Raw genomic sequence first — 27498 nt, 5'->3', positions numbered from 1 at the left:
TGTATGTCCTATATTATAAGTTATAAGAGAAATAATCCACCAAACACTCACTTCCTCACATGTTATGCTCGCATAGGGAAGGGACCAGCTCCTCATTTAGTGACAACTAATAAGACAAAAACACGTTCCCAGGACATTTTATGAGAAAATCACATTTCATTTCCCGCTTAGTTTGTTAAAACTTTGTATAATTAATTACTGAATGAGTGTCTTTCCTTTGCTGTTGTCGCTTCTTCCTCGGGTCTCGAGCGTGACGCCGTTGAACGCGTCTGCGGTGGTTCGTCGTCGTGACGTCACGGCGGTCTGCGCTTTGACCCGCTGGATCGTTTTTAGCAAAGAGGCGGCACACCGGAAAGCTAAGGGTAGCAACAAGCGAGCGGTAACAGAAAAAACCCACTTCAGGGCCTTTGTTTACGTTGGTTCTGTAGATTGTTAACGCAGGACGTGGACAGGTACCTGACAACTGACTCCCGCGGATAGGAGGTCTCGCAAACACCTGCTTATGCGTGCAAAGTAAGCATTTTTGGCCTTGTCAACTCGGCTAGCGTTGGGCCTAGCTAACGCTAGCTGCGGAGCTTACTTTTCGTAAGGAACAGTAAAACAGGTTAAGACGAGGAAATTGACTGGACGAGCGTATCAGCGCACATTGATAGCTTACAGATCGTAGTGTTGTTTTTGTACTTGCTTTATTAGACAAACTGGTAGGTCAGTGTGTTTAGATATACTGTATGGACGTTTTGTACATTAGCTTAGTATCTGCTAACTGTTTCGAGCTTAATGGAAATTTTAATACCAGTTACTGCTGTGTTTTTCAGGTTTTAGAAAATCCATGCTGGTTTATTTTAGGACACTGAATATGCTACACGGAGAAGGTTTGGAGCAGAAGTGGCTAAACTGACTTGTTTTTTAGTCTGAAGCTAAAAGAGTTAGCCTCGGAGTTTGAGGTTGCAGCGGCAGCAGAGCGCACACACCCGCTCAGAAAGTAAACACAAGTCTGTGTAGCGATAACACTTACTACAATGATTTAACGGATTTGTTTTCTGTTTGTTTACGGTAAACGACAAACTATTTGGGAATATTCCTGTGAATTATAAATTCAACCAGCTTCGCTCCCTTTTAGCTCGAGCCACTGTTAAACTTTACTGACTAACTTACAAGCTGTTCATATTGTCTGCACTGTGCAAGAATTCCCTCATAGTAAGTTTTTATACCAAATGTTAAAGTACAGATCTATTAAAAATATATAAATAGCTTTTGTTACATTAATAAGTGCATGATTAATTAAATGTTTCAGAAAGCAGACAGTGGGCTTTTAGGTTTTACAACACTCGCTTTTAGAGTAAAAGACCTATTACACAGTAGTGTGTTAATAATAGTGTGCTTTACAAAAGACAAACATAAACGTTATACCAATTTAGATGTAATTTACTAGATTTAAAAACTACATGGATTTTCTGCAGCTGCTAGAATTTATGTATAATCATGCAATAAAAAAAATCCTAGCCTTGGTGGTCTTTATTTTTTTTAATTTTTTTAGTTAGCATCAGAGAGGCGGAGACAAGTAGCACAAGACCTCAGGTGGAGCCGTTTGCTGCATGGCTACATGAAATGAGGACCAACAGATACATCATTTTAATTTTAAACATCTGATTTGCTGCCCGCTCCTGTCCCTAAGTTATCGTTATCAGCGTCTGTAATCAGATTTTTCTTCTCTTTTATCCTGTCTGATGTCTGTATTAATGGATCCCGAGTCTGTTTAATACATTTAAATTGAATATTGTCTTCCTCCTCTGACGCATCTTCCTTCAAATGCTTATGTACCGCTTCTTGTGTGATCTTGTGTCACCCTCTGGCTTCTGGATGACTTATGTTCCCTTTGTCCAACATTTGTGAGCAATACTATGTTGTTTTACTATTTCACTTTTTCCTAATTCCCCCAATGTGCCTTTAAAGACCAGCAGGTGTCTTGCTGCAGGAACTTTGGTCATGTGGAAACTACACAGGTGTAAATTCATTTTTTTGCTGTTGCAATTGTTGTCAGAAAGATCACGATTATTCTTAGTTATTTAATTTCCCAACACTATAAATGTGTAAATCAAATGAACACCCCTTACAGTTCAAGTTGGATTTATTCCTGTCTTTTAATACCAACAAAACAAAATAATATAACAACAAAGTAAAGTAATTAACTAAATCTCTGCTGTGTGCAGAATAAATGTATCCTACATATTAACTCTGGATTTCTCCAGGAGAAAACATGACAAGGCTACAGGACCTGTACCTGGACTTGGGAGGATTCTTTCTGGAAACTACATTATAAAAATGCTTTTGAACATTTTAAACATGAGTAAAGAATTTAGAAACTCATGAAAAACATCCAGCTAGAAGAATAACTGCAGCTTGATACATAAATAATACTGGAACAGTGGGATTAAAGCAACAGGACCACATATCTGGAGTTAAATACACTTTTTTCTACAGACTATTGCACAGGACTAAAACAAACTTTACACCGAGTCAATCATGTTTGAACAAAACTGTTCAAGTTTTCCAGTTTTTCCATCCATATAATGTAACATTAAGTGAATTTTCTCGTCACGTTGCTGTAAGTCGTACATAATTAGTAAATTACAAATAACAGGATAACAGTCAACGTCAGTACATTGGTTAAACATCAGCATGATTTAACTAGTTACTGAACATTTCCCCTTGTGCCACAAAGCTGCTGGTTCTCCTGCAGGAGGTGAAACATGTTGGATGGATTTCCTGCTTTATGTCCTGCTTTATGGGCTGAGACGTCCTCCACAGTCACACCTGCCTCATGTTTTCATCCCAGCAGGATGATCTAATCTGTTAGTTTGGAGGGAAAAACTTTTCCTCTGCCGTACTTTCCCATGAAAACACGGAAGGAAACCAAAGCAGCACAAGTGGAAACACATGCATGTTGTTTACCTTCCGGATCTGATGATCTGGTTCAGACATGGTCCTTTATGGAAGGGAACACTCTTGAGGCATCTTTATGATTAGTTTACCATGGCATTAAGTTCTGCAGTTAATTGTGAAATCAATCAATTTTTTACTGCAGTCAAATGTCACATTTGGGCCAAACAGCATGTGAGGGTTGAGCAGTATTTACTCTGTTCCCAGACATCTCAGATGATGATAGCGGGCATCACTGAACAGCTTTAAAATTTAGACAAACTCTTCTCGTCTCAGGAGTTTGGCATCTCTCAGCTTGTGGCTCGTGTGTGAAATGCTGATGTTAATGAGGAGTTCGTTGTTTTAGGGTCAGTGAAACTGAAATAAAAAGCTTGCAGTTTAACCACTTTGAATTTAGTTCAACACGTTTTTAGCTAAACTTTGACATGTTTTTTTTTCTCCCTGCAACAAATACCACAGCATCTCTAGGAAGCAGTCATGAGAACGAGCGCCCATGGGGCTTTCACATGACCCCACCCCCTGCACAAATCCAAACACCAAACTTCACCAACACGTGATCAGATCAGACTTATAGATCGCTCCGCTGTGGATCCCCCTGCCTGCTCCATGCTGACTCTTCCTCTTCGTTTTGGCAGGAATGAGTGATGACTTCTGTGGTAGTGTCAGATGGAGGAGGAAACATAGTGGAGTATGTCACCGTGGTGGAGTCGTCCCAGCAGGTAAGTGCATGTTTTACCATGGCTGCAACCCACATAATTAATCTGCTGCTCATCCGACAAATGCACTTTCCTGCCAGAAGAAAAAGAAACCGACTTTTCGATAATATCAGACTTATTCCTATCAGCAAAGAAACGATTCACCAAACACTCGTTTACTGATGTTTTCTGGTAAGTTTAATTTGTTTTTGTCTTAACACCTTCCTCTTGTGCGCCCCCCTGTACAGAAGACTGAGTGAGAACTGCAACACAAATAAAAAAAAATAAGCAAAATAAAGTGATCTTCTAATCCAATGATGTGTTTTACCAGCAGGTGAAGCTGCTGTAGGACTTTTATCTCTGCTGCACAAACACTCACACTTCACTGATAAAAGAAAAAGCTGTTTTTATCCAGATCATCAGTTTAATCAGAGTTTCTTCCTTAATATGAAGTTAAAATACTCTTTAATCTCAGTCGTGGTTTCATGACAGATGTTATCACCGTGGAGATGGTTGGTGGGATGGAAACAGTAGTTCTCCTAGTTTTCTCCTCTTAAAGAATAAATAATTAAGATTGAGCTGAATAATTTCAGATGCTTCCTTTTAAACTCTCAGCAGGTGACTGAAGGTCAATAGATCAGCATACAGGCGTATTTTTTCACATACACACTGATGACCGACTCCACCGACCACCACGACACCGTCACACACTCCATTCCCTCGCCAGCGCCAGGGGAGCGCCACAACCTGCCACCTGGTCTGTGGGAACACTGAGCGCTGTCCACTTTAGAGCTAATTTCTCCACCTGAAAAACCACACAAACAAGGAGTCACATGAAAGCAGAGACTCTGCTGATTACAGAGACGTCTGTCTCATCACTGTGGGACAGAAACTACAAGCTGCCAGACAGAGACTGGAAAACACTTCACAAGACCATAAAGTTTGTCTCACCTTGGCTGTTTTCTGGTAGAGAAAAGTTTTATTCCAGTCTGAAAATTTGCTGCCACTGTGTTCTCCTATGACTCTGCATCAGGTTTTACTTCTTTCTGGAATCTTTATGGTGTTTCTAAGCAGCATTTTGGTCGTGATTGGTTGATAGAGGTGTCAATCATGAACTTCTTCCAAAAAATTTTTTTTTAACAGTTTTCTGCTCTGGTACCAAATGGCACATTTAGGTGGTTCTGCCCAGACACACCTGTATTAAAACACCGTTACTCACCAGATATTATTTTCCCAGATAAAGGGGGCTGCTGTCTTATGATTCAAAAGTTTTTGCTCTAAACAGTGTTTTTCTTCGGTGGAGATAGAAAATGTTTCTACTGTGTTCCAGGTGAATTTACTCTGACACAGTAACACACTTCTGTAGTAATCCAGTCTCACGTGTCTCAGCTTTCCTTGTGGTTGTGAAGATATTCTTCATTTATTTTGGTTATGTCACTTCAGAGAGGAGGCAGAAAAAATGGGTCTTGTTAAAATGAAGAGGTTAAATATTGTTCACATTAAGTTCCTGAGCAACTGACAAAGAGCAGCAAGTCTCCCACCATCAGGAGTCCCTCCTCCACCAAGTCTGGACCACACAAGAAAACATCTTTCCAAAAAAAAGTCTTTTTCATATTAGACACTACGGTTCCTTCCACACAAGTTCAAGTTTATTTATATAGCACATTTTCTGCAACAGCAGTTGCCCAAAGTGCTGAACAACAGAACAAAAACACTCCACAGTTAAAATAAACACTACACAATAAAACAATAAAAACCAATAAAAATAAAAACAGAAATAAAAATTGATAAAAAGATAAAATCTATAAAATAATAAAAACAACAAAACTAGAATTAAAAGCTAGAATAAAATTAAATAATAAAACACGCGAATGTCAAGCTCAGTTTTGTTCAAATGCCAGTGCAAAGAAGTAGGTTTTGATTAAAGACTTAAAACCAGTCAGGTGCACAAGCATATGACAGATCTTCATATTATTATTATTATTATTAACAATAAATCTGTATTTGTAATTTGATAACAATCAATCAGTGCTGCTCGTTACTGAGTGCAAGTACCTGTAGGCAGCGAACCCAGATCACCAGATCAGAGCAGAAGAAAATATTAACACAGAGCGGGAAAGAGGGGAAGGAAATGCTTATTCCAGATTAGCTGCTCCGCCCGTCAAACATACGCCCGGCACGCTGGGAAACGGCAGAGGTGGAACCAGGAGAAGGATGTCTGACTCAGATGCTGAACATCAGATTTTTCTGTCTGATATTTTTTATTTTTTAATTTTCTTTTGCAGCCCACTGAGGATGAGGAGCAGGAAGAAGTGGTCCAGCAGGAGGTGGAGTCTGTGATCCTGGAGGAAGAGGTGGAGGAGGAAGAGGGTGTGGTTCTGCAGGAGGAAAGCTGTCCAGCTGTAATTGTGGAGGAGGTTCCCAGTGCACAGGTGGAGGAGTGTTACTCGGCCCAGGTCCTGGTGTATGATGATGGGACGTACCTGATGCAGGACGTGGCAGAGGAGCAGGAGGTGGTCACAGAGGTGGCGGAGAACGGTGAGCAAACTCAGAAATGAGCAGATTTTTCCATCACTGTATTTGTTTACTCCAAGATGACAGTGTCAGGATTCATGGAGGGGTTCAGGGGTTCGGACCTGAATCCCTTCTGAGAATATCTGGGATGGGCTTGTTGTGGGATGTCATGAAGCAAAAGAAACTTATAAATCAGAGCATAGGAATCACCACTCCTTTTATTAGAAGTATCCTCTGTGCATGTTGACTGCCCTCTGGTGGCAGGAACGAGGTGCAGCAGCTGGACCAGTTAGAGGAAACAGGAAGAGAGGGACAGACTGCTCCACAGACCTTAGACAAGGACGTCAGCACTTCTAAACAGCCAATGTTTCAGCAGTGCAGTTGTGGTGTAAACAATCTGTGATGTGATGCCTCATGTGTAACCTGACCGTCCATCCTCACTGAGCGTGTGCAGGGGTGTGTGATGAAGGGTTTCTGTGTGCTCCCCTTCTCAGTGGAGATGTCGGGTCATGACATGGTGTGCTTTGACAAAACCTTCGAGGCGGCTGAAGCCCTTCTCCACATGGAGTCTCCTGGAGGACTGCACAGCGAACGCAGCACAGGTCAGTGTTTCTCCTAGGGTTTTTGTCATGTGGTAGTGGTGCACCCTTAAAAAATATTACCATGACCTACTTGGGAGGGCATGGCTTGCCATTAGGGTGACCACCTAATATGATGGTAGGAAACACTGCAGGTCAGTGATCCCCAACCCTGGTCCTCCAGGCCCACTGTCCTGCTGGTATAGATGTTTCCTTGTTCCAAAACACCTGATTCAAATGAAACTGATCTCTGACAAGCTCTGCATTTGACCCTTTAATTTGACCCAGTCGCTATTTTGTTAGATAAACTTTTGTCAATATAGGCATGCTATACCTTGTTAGAAAGCTTAGATTCTCTGCAATCGAGCCACATAATTTATTTTACTATACTCCTAAACACCAAAATTCTGGGAGAATTAAGTCCCGGTTCCAATCGATACTCGATGCCCAACCCTACCTGGGAATCAGTGGTTGGAAAGTTCCTGAAGTTCATCATTCAAGGATCAAATCCATCTCTGAGTCACATGTCTGTGTGTAAAACAAAGAATTATATTGCAGAAGCTCTTGTTTTGAACAAGTAGATAATATGGTGAGTAATTAATTACTATACTAACCCGAATATAGTACGACCCTAATTATTAGACAACCCCGCCCCTCTTTCCAAGACTGATCAAATTTACTATGTTTAAAAAAAACAATTTTTTATTGATTTTTTAATTGAAATTCTGAGAAAATTGTTGAAATAAAATTACATCCCCCTTTCATTTTTGGCTGTAAATGCAGTCACAATAACCAGTGTTATGCCAAACCTAAATGTAAACACACACATTGGCTGTCGTCTTCTTCGTTGGTGTTTGTCTCTTTTTCTCATATTAAAGTTGGTTTGAACCAGCAGCTAATTTGAGCGTTACTGTGAACTACTGGGCTGAAGAGCTGAGCAGAAGTTTGTTAGCGACCAAATTAATTCAGTTTAAACTACTAAAAGAAAAAGACCAGCAAATATATTGGTCGACGTTGCACGAGTATATTCACTCCCACTGCCTCACATTTTACTCGCAAAATGCGACCATTTGGTCGCAGTCTGGATTATATTTTTTTCTTTAATTATTTGTGAAAAGATTTCCGTCTCCTCCTGCGTCTACTCAGACTGCGCCATCTCTATTTGAAATGGTCACATGACCCGCTACGTCACGTCCGGTGAAGCACACGTCTGAAAAACCACCTCATGAGAGCGTAAAAACTTTTTAGCAATACTTGGGAGTTTTTTTTTAATGTAGGTGTTTCCATTACTGTTTTTTTATTGCGATATTTAGCTTTTGCAAAATTCTAGGGATAATGGAAACAAACCTTGTGAAGGGAAGTAGAGGCGTGTGTGGTTGGGTGTATTCTGACTGTATATGGGAGGTGTGTGTGTGATTCTAATGAGTCACACAAACTGAGCCGGATTGTTGTTGTATGGCGACAGTTGCTCTTTTACAAATATTTCATCTATGCGACTGAAATCAATCCGATCGGAGATTCCTGCTGACATGTTCACGCGGACGCTGGATTTACCTGATGGACAGATTTAATATGATCGTAATGCTTTTGTCATGCGCAGTGCTGCTAGTTGGGAAGATGAAGAGTTATCTTTTAAAAATTTTTAACCTTTTGACTGTTGAAATGCTGGGAGGACTTTGGAGTTCTCAGCCAGCTGCTGTCTTTACTAAAATGAGCTTGGATAACAGATGATGGCGAGTCTGGTCATGGCACAGGAGCTGGCTCTGTTTATATCAGGAGATACTGGATGCTGTTTTGTCTGCTTCTAGCAGATGATGTGATGATGGAGACGGTGGTGGAGGTGTCTACAGAGTGTGGACCCATTGAGGAGGAGTCCTTCCCCATCCCTCCTGATTGTGAACCTACTGCCAAGAAGAAGAGAGGAGGTCAGTGCCCAGCAGTTTGCATCTTTGGTAGTTGAGGATGAACCAGACTGTAAAGATAGAAGATGAACATTGACCACGGTGCTGCTGAAGTTATTACACATCACTTTAAAAAAATGAGTTTGACTTGGTGTGTGTGTGTGTGTGTGTTGAGCACAGGTGGACGTAAACCCAAGACACACCAACCTGCTTCCAACGGCTCCTATGACCTGGGGATCAAGAAGAGGCCGCGGGAGGGAAAGGGTTGGTACCAGCTTCATGTCTAAAGTCTCAACACCATCTGGGTGGAGAGCTGCACCGGAATCATGATTATAATATAACTAACGTCACACACCTCAGTCCTGTTCCCCTCTCTGACTGTAAAGGTGATCATGTGACCCAGTCTTGATGATTTGATGCTGTTGTCCTGCAGGCAACACCACCTATCTGTGGGAGTTCCTGCTGGAGCTGCTGCAGGATAAGAACACCTGCCCCAGGTACATCAAGTGGATGCAGAGGGAGAAGGGCATCTTCAAGCTGGTGGACTCCAAGGCCGTGTCCAGGCTGTGGGGGAAACACAAGAACAAGCCGGACATGAACTATGAGACGATGGGCCGAGCCCTCCGGTCAGACCCACACACCGTCTGCTTGGTCTGCCAAGAGAAGCAACACCTCACGACTCATTTATTTCCTTCTTTATTGTGTGTTTACAGGTATTACTACCAACGCGGCATCCTCGCCAAGGTGGAGGGTCAGCGGCTGGCCTACCAGTTCAAAGACATGCCCAAAAACATCCGAGTCATTGACGATGAGGAGGAGGGCGACGAGGTGGAGGACAATGAAGGCGTGATGTCCAGCCAGCACCTGGCTCGCCAGCAGGGCCCTGTCAGCCTGGGCGCCAACTCCGCAGCTACCACCCAGCCTCAGCAGACCTACGTCACCGTCATCCCCAGCAACGCTGCCACAAGGTCAGGAACTGGTTTTCATCTGGTTTTTAGGGTCTGCTGACGTTCCCCTTGGTCACAGATATCTGCGGATGCGGGTTCTCTAACGGTGTGTTTAGGATGTGTGGAGTCCACCAGTCTCCTCTCGCTGATCAGCATAAGCGCAGCGCTGGACAATCAGGATTTACCGTCTTTTCTCTAGGAGGGTCGTAATAAAGTACAATCCACAGAAACCCACAAAATCATAAATGCATGTAAACAAAATATAAAACATCACGATTTAAAACTTTAAAAGTCCCCCAGTCACTCATTAACAGGTTCTCATTATTACTGTCGACCCACTAATCACTCAGTATATAATTATTTAATTTCATCGACTGTTTTTTATTTATTTATTTTTTGAATACAGATGTGCTTCATACAAACAGATCTGCTGCTTGTTGAATATAAGTTGGACTCTGTGAAGAACAGGAAGGATATGGGTCAACATGGATGTTTCTTTGAATCTGTTGGTGTTTGAAGCAGCTTATGTGTTTAAAGTCAAACCCTGATGTGTTCCTGAGAAACCCAGACTAAACTGGAACTGGAAGGAAACGCGGATCAGGAATCTGAGTCTGGTTTTTAGATCATGTCGGCATGATTCTGAACCGGCTTTGACCGCCGTAGTCCAGCTGAAGTTAACGGTGTTTCACCTGTTAGGGCACAGTAGGGAGTAACTGAGGAACATCTGGGATGTCCTCGATGCATCCTGGGAACCACTAAGGTGTTCCTGTTTAGTTCCATGAAACCAGTGGTACTGCCCAGTTTAATCCAGTATCTAATCTGGTTACAATGAATAAACCCGCTCCTGAGAACACATGACTTTACAGATGTGTTACTATGGCAACGGGTGTTTCAGAGAGCATAGGAATCTGGATTAAATTAAATTTAACCTGGTTGAAACATTAATCCACATCTGATTGGCTGCTGCTAATAAGCTAACATATTATTTTTAAAATTTATTTAATCCTTCGATTGTCGTAACTGTTCATTATGAAAAGAAAATCTAATGTGATGATTAATGCTGACAGACAGGTGTGGGATCAGCATCCTCATCCTCCCTGACACGATGTTGTCTTCTCTTCTTCAGGCCCATTCGAGCCATGCCGGTGGTCATGACCAACTCACTGGGTCAGGTGACATTAAACTCCTCCTCCATCCTCACCACCACCACCGGAGTCCCTGTGACGGTAGCTAACGCCTCCACCAGCGCTCCCCCCAAACTGGTGATCCAGGCTCTGCCGACCATGCTGCCAACAGCCTCCAAAGCAGGAGATAAAATCACCATCATTACCATCCCGGCCAATCAGCTGGCCACGCTCATGCAGACTAACCCATCAAGCCAGGTTGCTCAGCTCATCCAGGCTAAGCCCATCACAACTCAGTTGGCGCAGGCAGCCGTCAAAGCGGCGGCGTCCACTCCGACGGTCCAGATAACGGCGGGACGGTCGGCCCCGCAGCTCATCTTGGCCAAACCAGCGGCGGTAGCCCAGGCTCTTCCCCAGCTCTCGGTCCAGGTGAGCCAGCCTCACTCTGCCCCCCTCAGCATCCCAACCCAGCCTTCAAAACCATCCAGCACGCAGCCCGAAGCAGCACAATCAGAGGTCAGAGCAGAAGCTCCGCCCCCATCCAGCTTGCCAGCAGCATCAGCAGAAACTCCGTCTTCCTGAGGCCCCCGTCTAGGGCTGGGGCCTCGGAGGGTCAGGGAACAGGAAGTGACTGTAGACCGCCCTCAGAGCAGAGCTGCTCGCTGATTGGCTTAGACTGTCGGCCTGACTCTGGTTTCCATGGAGACGTGTGGGGATGCTGAAGCCTCACAGAGGATCAAAGGGACTGTTTCACACACACAAACCAACACGAACACACACACAGGGCTCAGACGACGTGGGCAGCCTTAGATTGTAAATGCAAAAGTCTTTTTGTAATCAAGCCTAATATAAATCCAGACTGGACTGTGATGTAAACACACATGTAAAAAGCTTTTTTTGATACTCAGCCGTATGTTATCAGTACTGATGTAGAGCCATCCAGAGCTTTGTCTGCAGAGTCATTACTTACACACTCGGACAAGAAGTGGACGTAGCCTCTGGATGTTTCAGAGTAAGGTTTGGATCTGGGAACACTAATCAGAGCCGGACTTTAGCGACGTCTCAGCCATAAACTGGCAGCTGAGACTGGAAACAACTTAAATTCAGGCTCAAATTCTCAGGTTTTGGTCGTGAGACAGAACGCCGCTTCCTTTCCCAGAGGCTACGTCCATGTGTGCCAGTCTGTGGCTTTTCCACGTGTCACATTTTCCCAACTCTTCTTTTTTACTGTTCCTTAAAAGGGAGTGAAAGGATGTCTGCATCCAGGTAAATGAACCTAATGGTGTGCCCCATATCTGAAGTAAAATATACTATTTTTTTCTTGTACTATCAGTGTAATGAAGTAGATTTTACTGAAATATGTATTATAAAAAAAGAAATGTGGATTAAAACTGTCTGATGTTTTTATTCATCCACTTTGTTCTAACAGTGTGGAGGAACGTTGGTCAGCCATAGACAGGTGCTGTGGTTCTCCAGATGATGCTCTAACAGGTCTACGTTACCAGGTCCACCTTACTAGTACCAGGTGGACCCTTTCTCCTCCAGACCTGCTTTAACCCTTGCTGTGATAGATGGAGGCAGGTGGAGGAAACATTCCTCAGAGGTTTTCTCCATATTAACATGACAGCATCACACAGTTGCTGCAGGTTTGTCGGCTGCATCCATGATGAGAATCTCCCGTTCCACCACATCCCAAAGCTGCTCTACTGGGGCCTCATTTATCAAGCTGGCATAGGAACAAAACCCGGCGCACGCCAAATATAGTCAACTTTTGGGATTTATGAAAACCAAACTTGATGGGATAATGTTCCTACCTCCACCCTCTTGCTGCAGCACCGCCAACCCACCTGGCACACCCAGGAGCTATAAAGAAATGTTATTTAATACTAAATAAACTGCTACCAATCTCAGATGTATCTGTACATATTTATTTTATAAATGAAAATAAAAGACGACATTACCGACATCATTACTGTCATTTAGCAGACGCCTTTCTCCAAAACCATTTACTGTGGGCTGCAGCGTCTTGTCTAAGGCCCCGACTGAAAGGTGTTACTGTTCATCACTGGGGGATTCAAACTTTGCCTCCCGTATGGGAGACGGATGCCTCTGGCGTGTCTTCTTCTGACACTGTGATGACACCAGTAATGTCCACACCGTGCCCACCAATTAAACATGTTTACGTTTGTCAATGTGGTCCATCAGGATCTCTGTCTCACACACCGAAAAATTCTGCTTCTTTCCTCTTTTTCCCTCCCGAGCCATCATTGAAATATAAATAATTGTTAAGGGTGTTAACCCCACCATTTATAGCCACCATGTGGGCCTGGGAAGGCGTTCTCACACATGCGCCTGCGTTAGAGTTGATTCTGATTTATAAACGGAAACAGGTGTAGGACGTGCGTGCGCAGGCTTTTATAAATCTGAAAGTGGAAGTGTGCCATGTTTCCTTTTTGCACCGCAGACTGTGATTTGCTTTGCTACAGTTTGATATGTGAGGCCCCTGGTGGCTGTGGAGGAAAGTTCTAGAAAGCAGGTGGAGATGATCTGAGCTTTGTGACATGGTGCATTATCCTGCTGGAAGTAGCATCAGAAGATGCTCCACTGTGGTCATAAAGGATGGACATGGTCAGCAACAATACTCAGATAGGCTGTGCTGGTTAAACCAGGCCACGTTGGTACTAAGGGGCCCAAAGTGGTTCAAGAAAATCTCCCCCCACCATTACACCAGCAGCAGCCTGAAGCATTGATCCAAGGCAGGATGGATCCATGTTTTCATGATGTTTCCAGCAGATTCTGAGCCTAGCATCTGAATGTGGAGCTGAAATGGAGACTCATCAGACCAGCAATGTTTCTCCATCTTCTATTGTCCAGTGTTGGTGAGTGTGTGTGAATTGTAGCCTCAGTTTCCTGTTCTTAGCTGGCAGGAGGCACCCGGTGTGTCTTCTGCTGCTGTAGCCCATCTGCTTCAAGGCTGGACGTGTTGTGTGTTCAGAGATGCTGTTCTGCAGACCTTGGTGGGAACCAGTGCTTATCTGACTTCCTGTTGTCTTTCTATCATCTCCAACCAGTCTGTCCATTCTCCTCTGACCTCTGACATCAACCAGACATCCTGGTCCAGACAACTGCTGCTCACTGGATATTTTCTCTTCTTCAGACCATTCTCTGGAAACCCTGGAGACAAAGCTTCATCACAAAAAAGTTGACAGTTTTTGGAAAGTTGAGCGAAATATTTCAAACAGGACGTTTCACTTGGTTCAAGATTCTGTTTATTTAACTCAGCAGGTTTGTTAATATTAACAGGACCTGCTGGTCATGATTTCAATGAAACTGCTGACTCATATCTCCATCTACTTCACTAATGAAAGGCGAGTAGTTTTTAAGTAAACAGCCATAACTAAAAAAAAAAACAGACTTGACTAGAGTCTTTAAGGAACGCTATTTTCCCTGAAAAGTGAGAGATGGTGTTGGAGCTGAATCTAAAAATCTACTGTTTTTTGTCCAGTCAGCTGACTGACTTCTGTCTGGTTCCAGTGAAAAGCTTTGGAGTAACATTCACTAGAACAATCTGATCTCATTCAGCTTCACCCTCAGTGTCGCTGCCTTAAAATGACAAAAAACAACAGCTCTTATTAAAAATACTTTGTTTGATTCTCACTTAGTGTGTGATCTTTGATAAATAAAATTCCACAACATTATGAAATCAAGAGTTTTCTGGAAGATTCTCCAACCAGCCGATTTACTGGTGCCAGGTAAGGGTGTCACGACTGGGTATAAAAGGAGCAACGCCCAAATTTTACATAATGCAGCCACGTGAAATGATCACTTCCTTTGCTGTGAAACCTAACGTCTGATGTTTCTAGTTGCCTTCAGAGGAGTCTACAGCACACACCAACGTGACGGCGTTGCTCCATGATTTCATTCAAACAAAATCTGTGTCGATGGTTTGTGCAGCTAAACGTTTTTGTTTATGCCGCTGTCGTTAGAAGGATATTCATGAAGATTTAAGGTTTAGTCAAGAGAGTCAGACAAAGGCCCAGGGGCCAAAACCAGCCCTCCAGAGGGTCTAGTGTGGTCCGCAGGATGAATTTGGCAAATGGGAAAATAACAGAAGATATTAACTGTAATATGTCAATAAAAGTAATATTTTAATAAAAGTCACTAATCTCCAACGTGTCCAGGTTTCATGTTTTCTGCTTAAATGTAAAACATTTCCAAAGCAGGAGAACTTTTTTCTTTCTTTCTGAGGTGAGTCAGTTCAGGTCATATTTTCATTTAAAATAACTTCTAGATCTGGTAAAGTTCCTTCGTTTTTCACTTCCAGATACCTGGAGTTGAATGTTTGCTGGTTTATGGATCTTGGAATAAAATATGGGTTGATGAGATTTGGTATCATTGTATTCTGGTTTTTTACGTTTTACAGAGTCACAGCTATTTAAGAATCGGAGTTGCAGTTAAAGTCTGGGTTCTCAACCATCTGTAGACATGTAGCAGATTTTTGGTGAGAATAAATAAAAAATTATCAATAATATGATGAAAGCTGAAGTCTGAACAACGAAATGATCAAATGAAAGAAGCGAATAAAAAACCAACAAGGAAACCACTTCAGAGTAAAAATAAACTTTATTAATATCTAAAAATATTTGTCATGCACTGTTGTCATAGCAACAACTCATGACGTCTCCGTCAAAAAGAGGAGCCGTTGAAAACGTCACTGCACCATGTTGTAAAGCTCTGAGTAATTCTTTAACTTCATCAGAATAAATGAGTTTTAAATAAAATAAATAAGTGCAGCTGCTCAGAGATGAGACTTTATCTTCCTGAGAGACTCCAGACCAAAACGTCCAGTCTCACCTGGTCCTCCAAACCCAGCAAATATTCCAGCAGCAGTGATGTTACAGTTTACTTCTTGGTCCTGGTTCTGTTAGAAACCGCAACACTACCTCACAAGTCTAAAGTTCAAGTCTTATCGGGTCTGTCCAGGTCCATGCAGGTCTTATCAGGTCTTATCAAGTCTGTCCGGGTCCATGTGGGTCATATCAGGTCTGTCCAGGTCCATGTAGGTCTGATCAGGTCTAATCAGGTCTGTCCAGGTCCATGCGGGTCTGATCAGGTCTTATCAGGTCTGTCCGGGTCCATGCGGGTCTTATCAGGTCTGTCCGGGTCCATGCGGGTCTTATCAGGTCTTATCAAGTCTGTCCGGGTCCATGCGGGTCTAATCAGGTCTGTCCGGGTCCATGCAGGTCTGACCAGGTCTAATCAGGTCTGTCTGGGTCCATGCGGGTCTTATCAAGTCTGTCCGGGTCCATGCGGGTCATATCAGGTCTGTCTGGGTCCATGCAGGTCTGATCAGGTCTAATCAGGTCTGTCTGGGCCCATGCGGGTCTGATCATCATGTCTTCTCTGTAACAGAAGAACTAAATGTGGTTCTGTATTTTGGTCCATGTGATTTCTCTGAAAGAAACCGGTTCAGGTCTGAGCTCCAGGATGGACCAGTCCAGCTATGAGGTCCTGTTAGGGCCAGTCTGAAACCGGCCGAGTTCTAAAGGTCCAGGTCGGACCGGTCAGCGTAAAACTGTTCCAGTTCTAAGGTCCAGTTTCGACCAGTCTACATAAAACTGGTTTAGGTCTGAGGTCCAGGTCAGACCGGTCTACAGGAGCCTGTGGGGCTCCTCCTTGAAGCTGATGTCACAGAGTAGTGACAGGTGGTCTGAGGGATAGTGGTAGGATGGGAGGCGGTCTGGTCCGATCTGGTCCTCAGTGGGAATGTCCAGCAGGCTCTCCACGCTCAGAGCTTTCTGGGAATACCAGATGTAGTCCAGCGTGCTGCAGCTCTCCCCGGAAGGCCGAATCTTCCAGGTGGTGTAAGCTGGCTCCGTCTGTCCGTCGCAGCTCAGCAGCTTGTACGCCGAGTCGAGCCCTAACGGCGAGGAGACAAAGCGTCTGTAGACGTCCTCCGACGGTTCAGCGTTGAAGTCCCCACACACGATCAGAGGGGTGGTTCCCGAGGACGGCTCACTCAGACCGCCGCCGCCCCGGGACGTGATGCTCCGCAGGCTCTGCAGCAGGTCAGCGCCCTGCGCACTCCGCAGCCTCTCCCAGCCGCTACGAGCCTTCAGATGTGTGACGGCCACGCACAGCCGGCGGCCGGACAGGCGGCAGGTCAGCGTCTGGACGATGGCCACCTGGTTGGTGGGCAGCATCATGGCGGACAGCCGCAGGCGGGACGTGGATTCAAGGGTGAAGCGTGAGCGGCGGTAGAACAAGGCGCAGCCGTCAGGACCGTTATTCTGCTCCACATCCAGGCAGGGAGACCACGGCTTGGCTAGGAAGCTGCCATGGTAACCCAGGCTCGCCATGATTGGCTGGAAAGTGTCGTAGTAGTGGTCGACTTCCTGTAGACACAGAATGTCAGGGCGGTAGGTGAGGATCTCCTCCAGGATCAGGTACTTCCTCTCATCCCAGTTCAGAGCCTCCAGTGGACAGCGGATGAAGCCGTCCTTCCCCTCCCCGAGAGCTGCAAACACACATTCACACACGTTACACACGTGTTACAAACACATTTACACAACAAATCTAACAACATGGCGTCTTTGTCATGTTTACCTTGAGCAAGGATGTTCCACTGCAGGACCCGTATGGACGGGTTTTGTCTGTGGCTGCACGGTGCAGTGCCGACCGGACGGACCAGGTCCCGGTGTGGTCGAGCTGGACGCCTCTGCAGGGCTGCTTCACATTCTCTGAGCAGCTGGTCTGGGTCCACCTCTGGAAAGTCCTGGTCCAAGTCCTGGTCTGGGCTTTCCTCCGAGTATGGATCAGGTTGGGTCAAGGGGGCGGTGCTTAGAGTCTGGGCCAAGGTACCGAACAACCTGCTGCTGCTGCCGCCCATCGGACACACTGATGGAGAAACAACAGGTGATCAGAACCAAGACAGTTTGGACTGTAAGGTTTCAGGGGTCATTGATCAGTTCAGACCAGATCATTGAATTCTGGCCGCGAAGACCGATGGTCCAGAATGAACGTCCAGCTTATTTTAGAAAGACAGAAACAAACTTTATGAATTGTTTAACCAAAACCATCAATTCAAATATAAAAACCTCCAATAAGCTGAAAAATGTTCAAACGTTTCACATTTAATCCAGTTTTTACACCAGCGGTATTAACATCATTTAATCAACACCCCCTCCAACCAGGTATAACAGACCCCAACACCTCCTCCAACCAGGTATAACAGACCCCAACACCTCCTCCAACCCACCCCCTCCAACCAGGTATAACAGACCCCAACACCTCCTCCAACCAGGTATAACAGACCCCAACACCTCCTCCAACCAGGTATAACAGACCCCAACACCTCCTCCAACCAGGTGTAACAGACCCCAACACCTCCTCCAACCAGGTGTAACAGACCCCAACACCTTCTCCAACCAGGTGTAACAGACCCCAACACCTTCTCCAACCAGGTGTAACAGACCCCAACACCTCCTCCAACCAGGTGTAACAGACCCCAACACCTCCTTCAACCAGGTATAACAGACCCCAACACCTTCTCCAACCAGGTATAACAGACCCCAACACCTCCTCCAACCAGGTGTAACAGACCCCAACACCTCCTCCAACCAGGTGTAACAGACCCCAACACCTTCTCCAACCAGGTGTAACAGACCCCAACACCTCCTCCAACCAGGTGTAACAGACCCCAACACCTTCTCCAACCAGGTATAACAGACCCCAACACCTTCTCCAACCAGGTGTAACAGACCCCAACACCTTCTCCAACCAGGTATAACAGACCCCAACACCTTCTCCAACCAGGTATAACAGACCCCAACACCTTCTCCAACCAGGTATAACAGATCCCAACACCTCCTCCAACCAGGTATAACAGACCCCAACACCTTCTCCAACCAGGTGTAACAGACCCCAACACCTCCTCCAACCAGGTGTAACAGACCCCAACACCTTCTCCAACCAGGTATAACAGACCCCAACACCTTCTCCAACCAGGTATAACAGACCCCAACACCTCCTCCAACCAGGTGTAACAGACCCCAACACCTCCTTCACCTTCTCCAACCAGGTGTAACAGACCCCAACACCTCCTTCAACCAGGTATAACAGACCCCAACACCTCCTGCAACCAGGTGTAACAGACCCCAACACCTCCTCCAACCAGGTATAACAGACCCCAACACCTTCTCCAACCAGGTGTAACAGACCCCAACACCTTTTCCAACCAGGTATAACAGACCCCAACACCTTCTCCAACCAGGTATAACAGACCCCAACACCTTCTCCAACCAGGTATAACAGACCCCAACACCTTCTCCAACCAGGTATAACAGATCCCAACACCTCCTCCAACCAGGTATAACAGACCCCAACACCTTCTCCAACCAGGTGTAACAGACCCCAACACCTCCTCCAACCAGGTGTAACAGACCCCAACACCTTCTCCAACCAGGTATAACAGACCCCAACACCTTCTCCAACCAGGTATAACAGACCCCAACACCTCCTCCAACCAGGTGTAACAGACCCCAACACCTTCTCCAACCAGGTGTAACAGACCCCAACACCTCCTTCACCTTCTCCAACCAGGTGTAACAGACCCCAACACCTCCTTCAACCAGGTATAACAGACCCCAACACCTCCTGCAACCAGGTGTAACAGACCCCAACACCTCCTGCAACCAGGTGTAACAGACCCCAACACCTCCTTCAACCAGGTATAACAGACCCCAACACCTCCTTCAACCAGGTATAACAGACCCCAACACCTCCTGCAACCAGGTGTAACAGACCCCAACACCTCCTCCAACCAGGTGTAACAGACCCCCACAACTCCTCCAACCTGTTCATAATAATCAAAGGAACTCTTACCCATAGCCTCCATGCTGGATCAGATGTTTCCACACAGAAACACCTCCGTCTCTGTCCCTGACTTCTCTCTGCTCTCAGTATCTGGACCTTCGTCAGTCAGTCTGTTTATGCTGTGACTCAGCTGTCTCATCCTCCCTCTGAATCATCAGCCCCCCTCCCTGTCAGGGAGTCTGACCTCTGGGAGTGGATAAGCCGGTCTCAGACAGACAGCAGTAATAACAAAGGAATCTTATTGGTTGAGGAGTCCAACTCAGCAGCAGTCTTACTCCGTTCATGGTTTTATACAATAACTTGTGTCATTTTATCCTAACAAAGCTCTCCATTCTCAGCTTTCTGATGGAGAAGAACACTGGAGGATTCTTCTCTTTTATTTGCTCTGTCAAGCAGATAAATGATCATTTAGATGGACGTATGAATGACTGAACGCTCAATGGATCAGAAATAAAAACGTTTCTCCTCAGTCCTCTGAGACAGGTGCAGTGATTTATCTGATATCTTTGGGTTATTTATAAATAAAATACTTCCTCAGTTTTCTGTTGGTTTGGTTTTTGTAGTTATTTGACGTTAACGTTTATGATGAGGTGTAGGGCTGGGCGATTAATCAAATTGTAATCAGAATTACGATCTGGGTTTTCAACAATCATAAAAATGGTTGGATCCGATTATTTTTGTCCTTCGCATTTTTCTCTTGTGGTGTTTTCAGCTGCAAATCGAGTGCTGCTGGCATTGCAGAGCTCTGCTGCAGACTCCTCCCTCTGTTGCAGACTCCTCCCACTGCTGCAGAGTCCTCCCACTGTTGCAGACTCCTCCCACTGCTGCAGAGTCCTCCCACTGCTGCAGAGTCCTCCCACTGTTGCAGACTCCTCCCACTGCTGCAGAGTCCTCCCACTGCTGCAGAGTCCTCCCACTGCTGCAGACTCCTCCCTCTGTTGCAGACTCCTCCCACTGCTGCAGACTCCTCCCACAGCCCGACTGCTTTGGTTTTATTTAACGCGAGTTGCAAACACCTGCCAGTTAAGGGCTGGACACACGGGAGGCGACGTTCCTCCTTCATCATTTTCTATGGAACTTGGACGATGAGGTGAAAATCGCTGCCCTCCTCCAGCCAAGCCACATTCGTGCACGTAAAATGTTGTGCCCATTCATGTAGACATGCACACGGGGCCACTGTGGACAAACGGTATCACCGCCATCTCGTCTCCATGTTAGTCAGGTGTCTCTCCCTGCCCTGTATGATGACGGTGGAGAGGGTGTTGTGAAGGACGTGGCTACAGTCCAATGTTTCACCACCGCTATGGACCTGTGGTCCAGCTGCACCATAGAGCCAAATATAAATGTCACGCTACATTTCATTGTAGCCCTGAAGGAAAGATGCTATCTGTATTACCACAGACAAGGCTTCAAATCCCCAATCGTGTTAAATAATCGAGATCCCAATTTCAGTGAAGATAATCGTGATTATCATTATTCCCATAATCGAGCAGCCCTAATGAGGAGTCACGTGCCGATCAGTCAGGAAGCTTTTCTCATCATTATCAGGTTATTTTAGTCACCAAACCCTGCTGAGCTCTGAGCCAACAGCTGATCATCATGACGTGGAAACACACCGTCACTGTCACAGCTCTGCAGAGTGGACCGGACCACAGCTCGTCCAATAAGAATCCAGTACACAGCCTCACAAACACACAAGCACTAATCAATACTTACATGAAACCAAAACCAAAGGAGAAACCAAACACACACTTTTCTGTCTTCTCATCTGCAGCTTTTCCTCCTGCGAGTCGGATGGAGAACGCGTCGAGAGGACGGAGGAACCACTGTGAAGCTCATGATACCCAGACTGGAAGAAGGAGGCGAAACCGCTCAACAATGAACTCATGCACAGAGATTTGTGCTGTGCAGGCAGTCCAAAGAGTAACTGGGTTAACTGGAATACCATCAACAATGAAGCTTTGTAACTGGTTCCAGTTCACATAGAGCCAAGAACCAGAACACTTCAGGTACTGTCTGGGTGTCACACTGGTCCATTCATGTTCAAAAAGTAACTAAAAACACGTGAAGGGTCCATTAAAGTGGCTGTAAGGAAGAGTCCAGCCGTGGACCGAAGGATGATCCACGCTGAGCTGAACCTTCCAGAACGGATCAGATTCCAGGTCATTTCCTTCTCGGCTGTGGAAACCACATTCCAGTTAAGTGCATTAGTGGATTCAGAGAACAGGGTGAGAAATGAATGAGGGACTGTCCTCATCATGTGACTCCAGACAGAAACACAGCTGAACAGCGAGGAGCTGAAACCTCCAATAATCAATCACACCAGTCTGGACCAGGGATCAGTCCCAGTTATCCGAGGTTCGTTGGGTAAAAAAAGGCTGAGTATGCACCTCTGCTCCAGGGTCAATAAAGTGAAAGTAAATGTAGCTAAAGACGTGTCCATTAAAGGATCGTCGTGGTTCATTTCTCCCCCTCAGATGTCCAGAAATCAGTGTGACCAGACTGGACGAAGCCAAAAGGCCTTAAATTTACCTTTCCAAATAAATACGTTTGTAAAAAGATATTTATTATCTGACATGACCCGCGGTAACCATCTGTGGAAGCAGATATGTCCTACAGTAAGCCATGAGAATACTGTTTGAATTGCATTTAAATCCTCCTGCTTCTCCTCAGATTCCAGGGGCAGGGCTTTAGAGTGCTGGTTGGTCATGCAACCGAGCCCGGCCAACGTTTTCTCCTGGTTCCACCCGTGCGTCTGACGTTTTCAGGTCTGTAGGGCTTGTGTCTCCTCGAATCTGTCTGTGCACACCGTGTTCATTCACTCCTGACTGAGCTCAGAGAAGAACGACACCATGATGAGACCAGGAGGCAGGTCTTCTCTGATTGGCTCTGATCAGCAGGTGTTGTGTTTGAAGTTGTGACCATCAGATATCCAGTACAATCACAGAAACTGGAATCAGCTGGAAAACCTAGAATATGGTGGAATTTCACTGTTATCTCCACTAACTGGTCCTTGAAACAAAAGAAGAGGAAAAGCTGAGAATGAATTTTGACCTCTGCAGCCCCCCGTCTGTGTGAGATCAAGTCTCCTCCAGACGTTCAGCAGAGGACAAGAAGCCGACAGAAACACTGAAGCTGCACCAAAGATTGACTTGTAGAAAAAACAAAGCTGCATGTGTTTGTAATGAAGCATCAGGCTGACAAACGTCACCAGGAAACCAGAGCAGCCTCCATCAGACCCACCCCGAGCGCTCCAGCTTGAGGCTGGCCTGGAGAAGAGCCTGGAAACAGACTCTGCTTTAACTACTGGTAAGAGACACTGCCGTGTATTTAAAAACAAACAGCTGATGTTTCCAGCTGCAACGTGGTCTATAATACGGCTAAAGAGGAGCTGCTTTTCCTGAAATTCCAGTCCAAGTAGAACCTTTCTGATAAATAAATGAAAAAGACCAAACAGGAGGGAAATTTCCCAGAAACAACTCAGCCTCATGACCTGAAAGATTTAGCTTTATCCAGTTCAGTGCATCTAAAACTTTACGTTCTAAATCACCATCAATGTTTACGGATAATGATCAGAAGGGAGAAAACAAGGTGCTGCGAGCCATGATGGAAAATTGGGGTGCACCTACAGTTTATGCTGGTACACCCAGACACACCAGTTCAACCAGTGCAGAAAGTTAGTCTGGACCCTGAGGTGAAAAACTCACAACCATCACCCTCTGGAACAAGGCTTGTCATTAATTACTGACTGTTCCTAATAAAAGACAGACCCTGCTACAAGCATTCGTTTCCCTGTGAGGATGAATAAAGTTTTGTTCTCTGAATGAACTTTATTGATCTGTTAGCAGCTGGACGCTCGTGTGCAGGTCACCACCATGTCTGCAGAGCAGCGGTGAAAAAAGCTCCGGCCGGGACTCCTGATCCGGCTGTTTGGATCAGTCTTCGACCAGAAGGTTTGAGATGAATGCAGCATGCACCGTTTTCCCCTGACGTCATACCAACGTGTACCATCAGCTACTGGGACACCATCGAGCCAACCAGAGACAACTTTAACTAGAAGCTAATGAAGGTCTCCGTGTTTGGTTCAACCTTTCTGATCTTTTGACCCCGGCTATCTGTCCTGTCCTGGTTGTGTAACTGGTCTGAACAATCCCATTACAGGAGGACAGATTAAGTTTCAGCCCCCAGAGACCTCCAGCACAGAAACCATTAACAAAGCTAATTAAAGACACCACTTTTCCACTTCACCGTCCTCTGTGGGAGTGTGTTCATCAGACCATGACCTGTTTCCTTCTGACAAGACCTAAATTTAACCAACCTGCCAACAAGTCAGAGCTGCTTCAAGACTTTGACCCGGACGTCTCTGACAGGCTGATCATTAACCAGCAGCAGATCCAGAAAGCAGGTTTTCCTCCAGAGTCGTGATGCTGAGTGTCAGTTATGGTAGACAGTAAATAAACAAGTAAATAAATCATTTATCATGACCAAACTTTTGTTAGTTTAAAGCTTGAAACTGAATGCAGACTTTCAGTGTGGGTCATACGATGTGTTTGGACCCAGTTCAATCAGTCATGATGTGTTTCTGCCTAACTGGTAGATAAAAACGTTTCTTTTAATCTTCAGAATGAAAATTTTGATCAGATGTCAGAAGAACTGATTTGATCATGAAACACGGAGAGAATCGGCCATCTTGCATCTCAGCTGCAGGTCCGGGTGTTTGCGCTCCACTAATCCCTCATCCTGCTGAATCATTACAGCCGTGAGAGTCACGGTCTGCAGCGGGAGGAAGGAAACGTCTGCTGGAACAGATTAAGATCTGCAGGACGGGACATGAAGGCCAACCTGTCCTGCAGTTTTAGTGGAGGCAGAAAAAGCTCCAGTTGCTCAGCAGAAGCAGCTTCAGGCCTGCACGGCTGAGGAGGTGAAGGAAAAGGGCAATTTCACAAACGTCATTAATGCTTTAAATTAGGATGAAAGAACATCTAAACAGCAGGGATGACATGCTCAAAACCTCAAGCCATTCTTTCCTATTTTTTATTTAATATAAAACTAAATGTAGAAGCTGAAGCCTTTTAATCCCAATCATCATGCAGACGTTCTCTTGAATCTAAGCTCTCTGATTGGTGGAAAGTTTGACAGGAAGTGGCTTCATCATCATGTCCAGGTCTAAATAGAGGTCTCTTAGCAATTGTAGTAGTGATAGTGATGTTTTTATGATGAAATGTGATAAATAATGCTGTTATCATGGATCATTGTAGATTTACCAGATAGAGTCTCTGAATAAAACTACATTTAGTGGCTGGACAGTAAACCACCTGGATGGGATAGAAATGCCTGGAAAACTTCCGTAGATCACCTAAACGGTAGCTATCCATCACATTTACCCCACAGAGTTACACACCATCGCTTCTGAGACACTGATGATGGTAGAAGAGTTTTATGGTTTAATTTGAACCCCTCAGTGGATGAGGAGACCACCCGGCGGTTCCAGGGGGAAGATGAGGACGATGCTTAAACTGTGACAAAATGTTAGATATGGAATGGAAAAAAATAAATACACATACGTTTTAACAGACAAACAAAAAATAAAAACAAGATGGCTAATCTGAGAAAACCTGTGGGGTCTGAGGTCATCGTCACACCTTTCCAGTGTTTCCAGTACAAACAGGTAAACTGTGAAGTTATGGAGCATCAGTTTCATTAATGGGGGAATGTAGACCTGGTTTGGTACCTGTTGCTGTGGCGGCGCTGGGGGCTCCTCTCACTCCTCCTCCTCCTGTGTGACAGCACCGGAGCCCCGCGGGGCCTGTCACCGACACCGCCGCCGGTGGGAACCCTGTCCTGGCCGCCTGTCCGCCCCGAGACGACGCACACATCTGGCCCAACAAGGCCGAACATCGGCGGGCTGAGTTCATGCTGACCTGCTCCCACAGAGAAAACACCGAGACTAACTGGAACCGAGTCGTTTATTAAACAACAGCAGAAAGAAATTCTGTTCCAAACGAGCTTTTTCTCTTTGTACTTCTATAGCCGAGCGAAAAGCCGGTAAAGTTACATCACTTCTGCCGAGTTCCGGAACACCGAGGGGTGTACCGATGATGGATCCTTCCAAAAACTTTTGCTTCCGCTCAGCAAAGTCCTCTACAGTTTACTGTGTGAAACCACAACCGACCAAATTGGACCGAGGATCTGTGGAATCGCACTGTTTGCCTGGAGAAACCCAAATCTACAGCCGCCACACACACCTGCCCCCCGGACTGAATCAGTGGTTCGATCCGAGCTGACAGTATAGAGAAGCGGGCGAGAGGGGGCGTTAACTTTCCATGGCTGAACCAATCAGAGCTAAGTACAGTTACAGGACAAAATGACGCACAATGACATCAGCAGCACGCTCACCCACGTTGTAACGGTCCTCACAGCTGGCTCTATCTATCTATCTATCTATCTATCTATCTATCTATCTATCTATCTATCTATCTATCTATCTATCTATCTACCTGTCTATCTGTCTATCTATCTATCTATCTATCTATCTATCTATCTATCTATCTATCTATCTATCTATCTATCTATCTTCACCATATTAACAAAATTACAGCATATTGTGACATACATGGTGGATGTGTTTATCTTTTTTTTGCTTCCTGTTCCTGGAGCTGATGATGTGAGGCTGTGATGTAACCAGATGAAGGGTCATCTCTGCTTGTCTGATGACATTTCCTCCACATAGGGTTGCGTGACTTGGACATTTAAAACCAACAGTTAGGTTTTATGTAATCATCATGCACGTCAGAACAGATGTAAACAGACGAGGTAAAAGAAACCAAGTAGAGGAGATTAATAATTCTGCTTGTTGGTCTTTACTGAAATAGACTAGATTTCACTTTTAGTTGAGGTGGAATAATTAGATGTTTTTTACCCATTATATTTAAAATAAGACAAATAAAAGCTATTTTTTGTTATTAATTTTACAGAAAAAACTGGGCTGAAAACATGACAGGTTTTTTAAAGCTCTTGCAGTGTTTTGATATCAAGTTTATTTATTTATTTATTCATTTATAACACGTAAAATAAGAGACAGAGACACTTTAAATTTTCATTCTCATATGATGGCTTAATTTGTGTAAATATTAGCATTTTATGAGATATAAAACTGTTTTGATATTTCAGAGTCAGTTATCTAGGATGGTACTGTGGGCAACAACATATACTTGAAGAATACTAGAGTAAACTACATCATTATACTCTCAAAATAAATGATTTACATGTTTTATGGCTCCAATATGATGAAATATAGTGCAACATTCTGTGTCCAGCTGCTGCACACTGACAAACCACTTGCTCAACAGGTTATCTTTTTTTTTAATAATACAGTAGAAAAAAACAAAACAAAAATGGTGGAAGCTGCACTGGTTGTGCTGGGTGTAATTATAAGTGTTTGACCAGTTGATTTTTTTGTTGCTGTACTTTGACCATTTGTTAATAAAGTTTTCTAGAGTGACAACCTACAGACTGTGTGTCTTTGTAGAGTTCAGCGGGTGTTCCTATAACACAGGTAACAGTAATGAGATTTTACCTGCTGGAGCCGTCACTGATGTTTGTTTTAGTGTCTGTGCTGCCATCTAGTGGTCATTTAGTATCACTGCACGTGTAGGATGGTCGACTGTAACAGTTCAGGTTTTATGGTTCAGTCAAACTTCAGATTCCTTCTTACTATATAGATAAAAACACTGTCTACTTTACCTGTTCAACTTCCTGTTAACATAAATATCTAATCAGCCAATCACAAGGCAGTATTTAGTCATATTTAGTCAGGTAGACATGGTGAAGACGACTTGCTGAAGATTAATCTGAGCATCAGAATGCGGAAGAAAGTGGATTAAAGGGACTTTGGCATGATTGTTGGTGAAAGATTGGCTAGAAAA

At 44.7% G+C, this 27498-nt stretch overlaps 2 protein-coding genes and 3 long non-coding RNA genes across 6 annotated transcripts; 3 read left to right on the top strand and 2 right to left on the bottom strand.

Annotated features, from left to right (window-relative positions):
• The first annotated feature begins 300 nt into the window (after positions 1 to 300).
• On the top strand, positions 301 to 12099 carry elf2a (E74-like factor 2a (ets domain transcription factor)). 2 transcript variants are annotated; one of them, XM_041989417.1, is made up of 9 exons: positions 301 to 513; positions 3576 to 3659; positions 5921 to 6173; positions 6644 to 6751; positions 8539 to 8652; positions 8809 to 8892; positions 9062 to 9254; positions 9342 to 9596; positions 10702 to 12099. In XM_041989417.1, the coding sequence occupies exons 2-9, from the start codon at positions 3585 to 3587 to the stop codon at positions 11279 to 11281; spliced, it is 1662 nt and encodes a 553-aa protein (XP_041845351.1). In that variant the 5' UTR covers positions 301 to 513; positions 3576 to 3584; the 3' UTR covers positions 11282 to 12099. The 2 variants fall into 2 exon arrangements, with proteins under 2 accessions (XP_041845351.1, XP_041845350.1); XM_041989416.1 differs by having other exon boundaries at positions 8536 to 8652.
• A 3204-nt stretch (positions 12100 to 15303) lies between these two features.
• On the bottom strand, positions 15304 to 25841 carry nocta (nocturnin a). Its single transcript, XM_041989418.1, has 3 exons — positions 25305 to 25841; positions 17306 to 17596; positions 15304 to 17216 (listed from the first exon to the last, which is right to left on the bottom strand). Exons 1-3 carry the CDS (start codon positions 25486 to 25488, stop codon positions 16351 to 16353), a joined length of 1341 nt encoding a protein of 446 aa, XP_041845352.1. The 5' UTR covers positions 25489 to 25841; the 3' UTR covers positions 15304 to 16350.
• Positions 17589 to 18278, top strand: LOC121642645. The gene is made up of 3 exons (XR_006010937.1): positions 17589 to 17855; positions 17893 to 17924; positions 17971 to 18278. It is a non-coding gene; the product is annotated as an uncharacterized LOC121642645 (long non-coding RNA).
• Positions 18682 to 19538, bottom strand: LOC121642646. The gene is made up of 3 exons (XR_006010938.1): positions 19512 to 19538; positions 19119 to 19278; positions 18682 to 18757 (listed from the first exon to the last, which is right to left on the bottom strand). It is a non-coding gene; the product is annotated as an uncharacterized LOC121642646 (long non-coding RNA).
• LOC121642647 lies at positions 18697 to 19538 on the top strand. Its single transcript, XR_006010939.1, has 4 exons — positions 18697 to 18738; positions 18844 to 18875; positions 19100 to 19259; positions 19493 to 19538. It is a non-coding gene; the product is annotated as an uncharacterized LOC121642647 (long non-coding RNA).
• Positions 25842 to 27498: the final 1657 nt, after the last annotated feature.

This window comes from Melanotaenia boesemani, chromosome 7, assembly GCF_017639745.1.
Source record: "Melanotaenia boesemani isolate fMelBoe1 chromosome 7, fMelBoe1.pri, whole genome shotgun sequence".
Lineage (NCBI taxonomy): Eukaryota > Metazoa > Chordata > Actinopteri > Atheriniformes > Melanotaeniidae > Melanotaenia > Melanotaenia boesemani.
The sequence above is the reverse complement of the archived record's forward strand: the minus strand, read 5'-3'. Positions and strand labels throughout refer to the sequence as shown.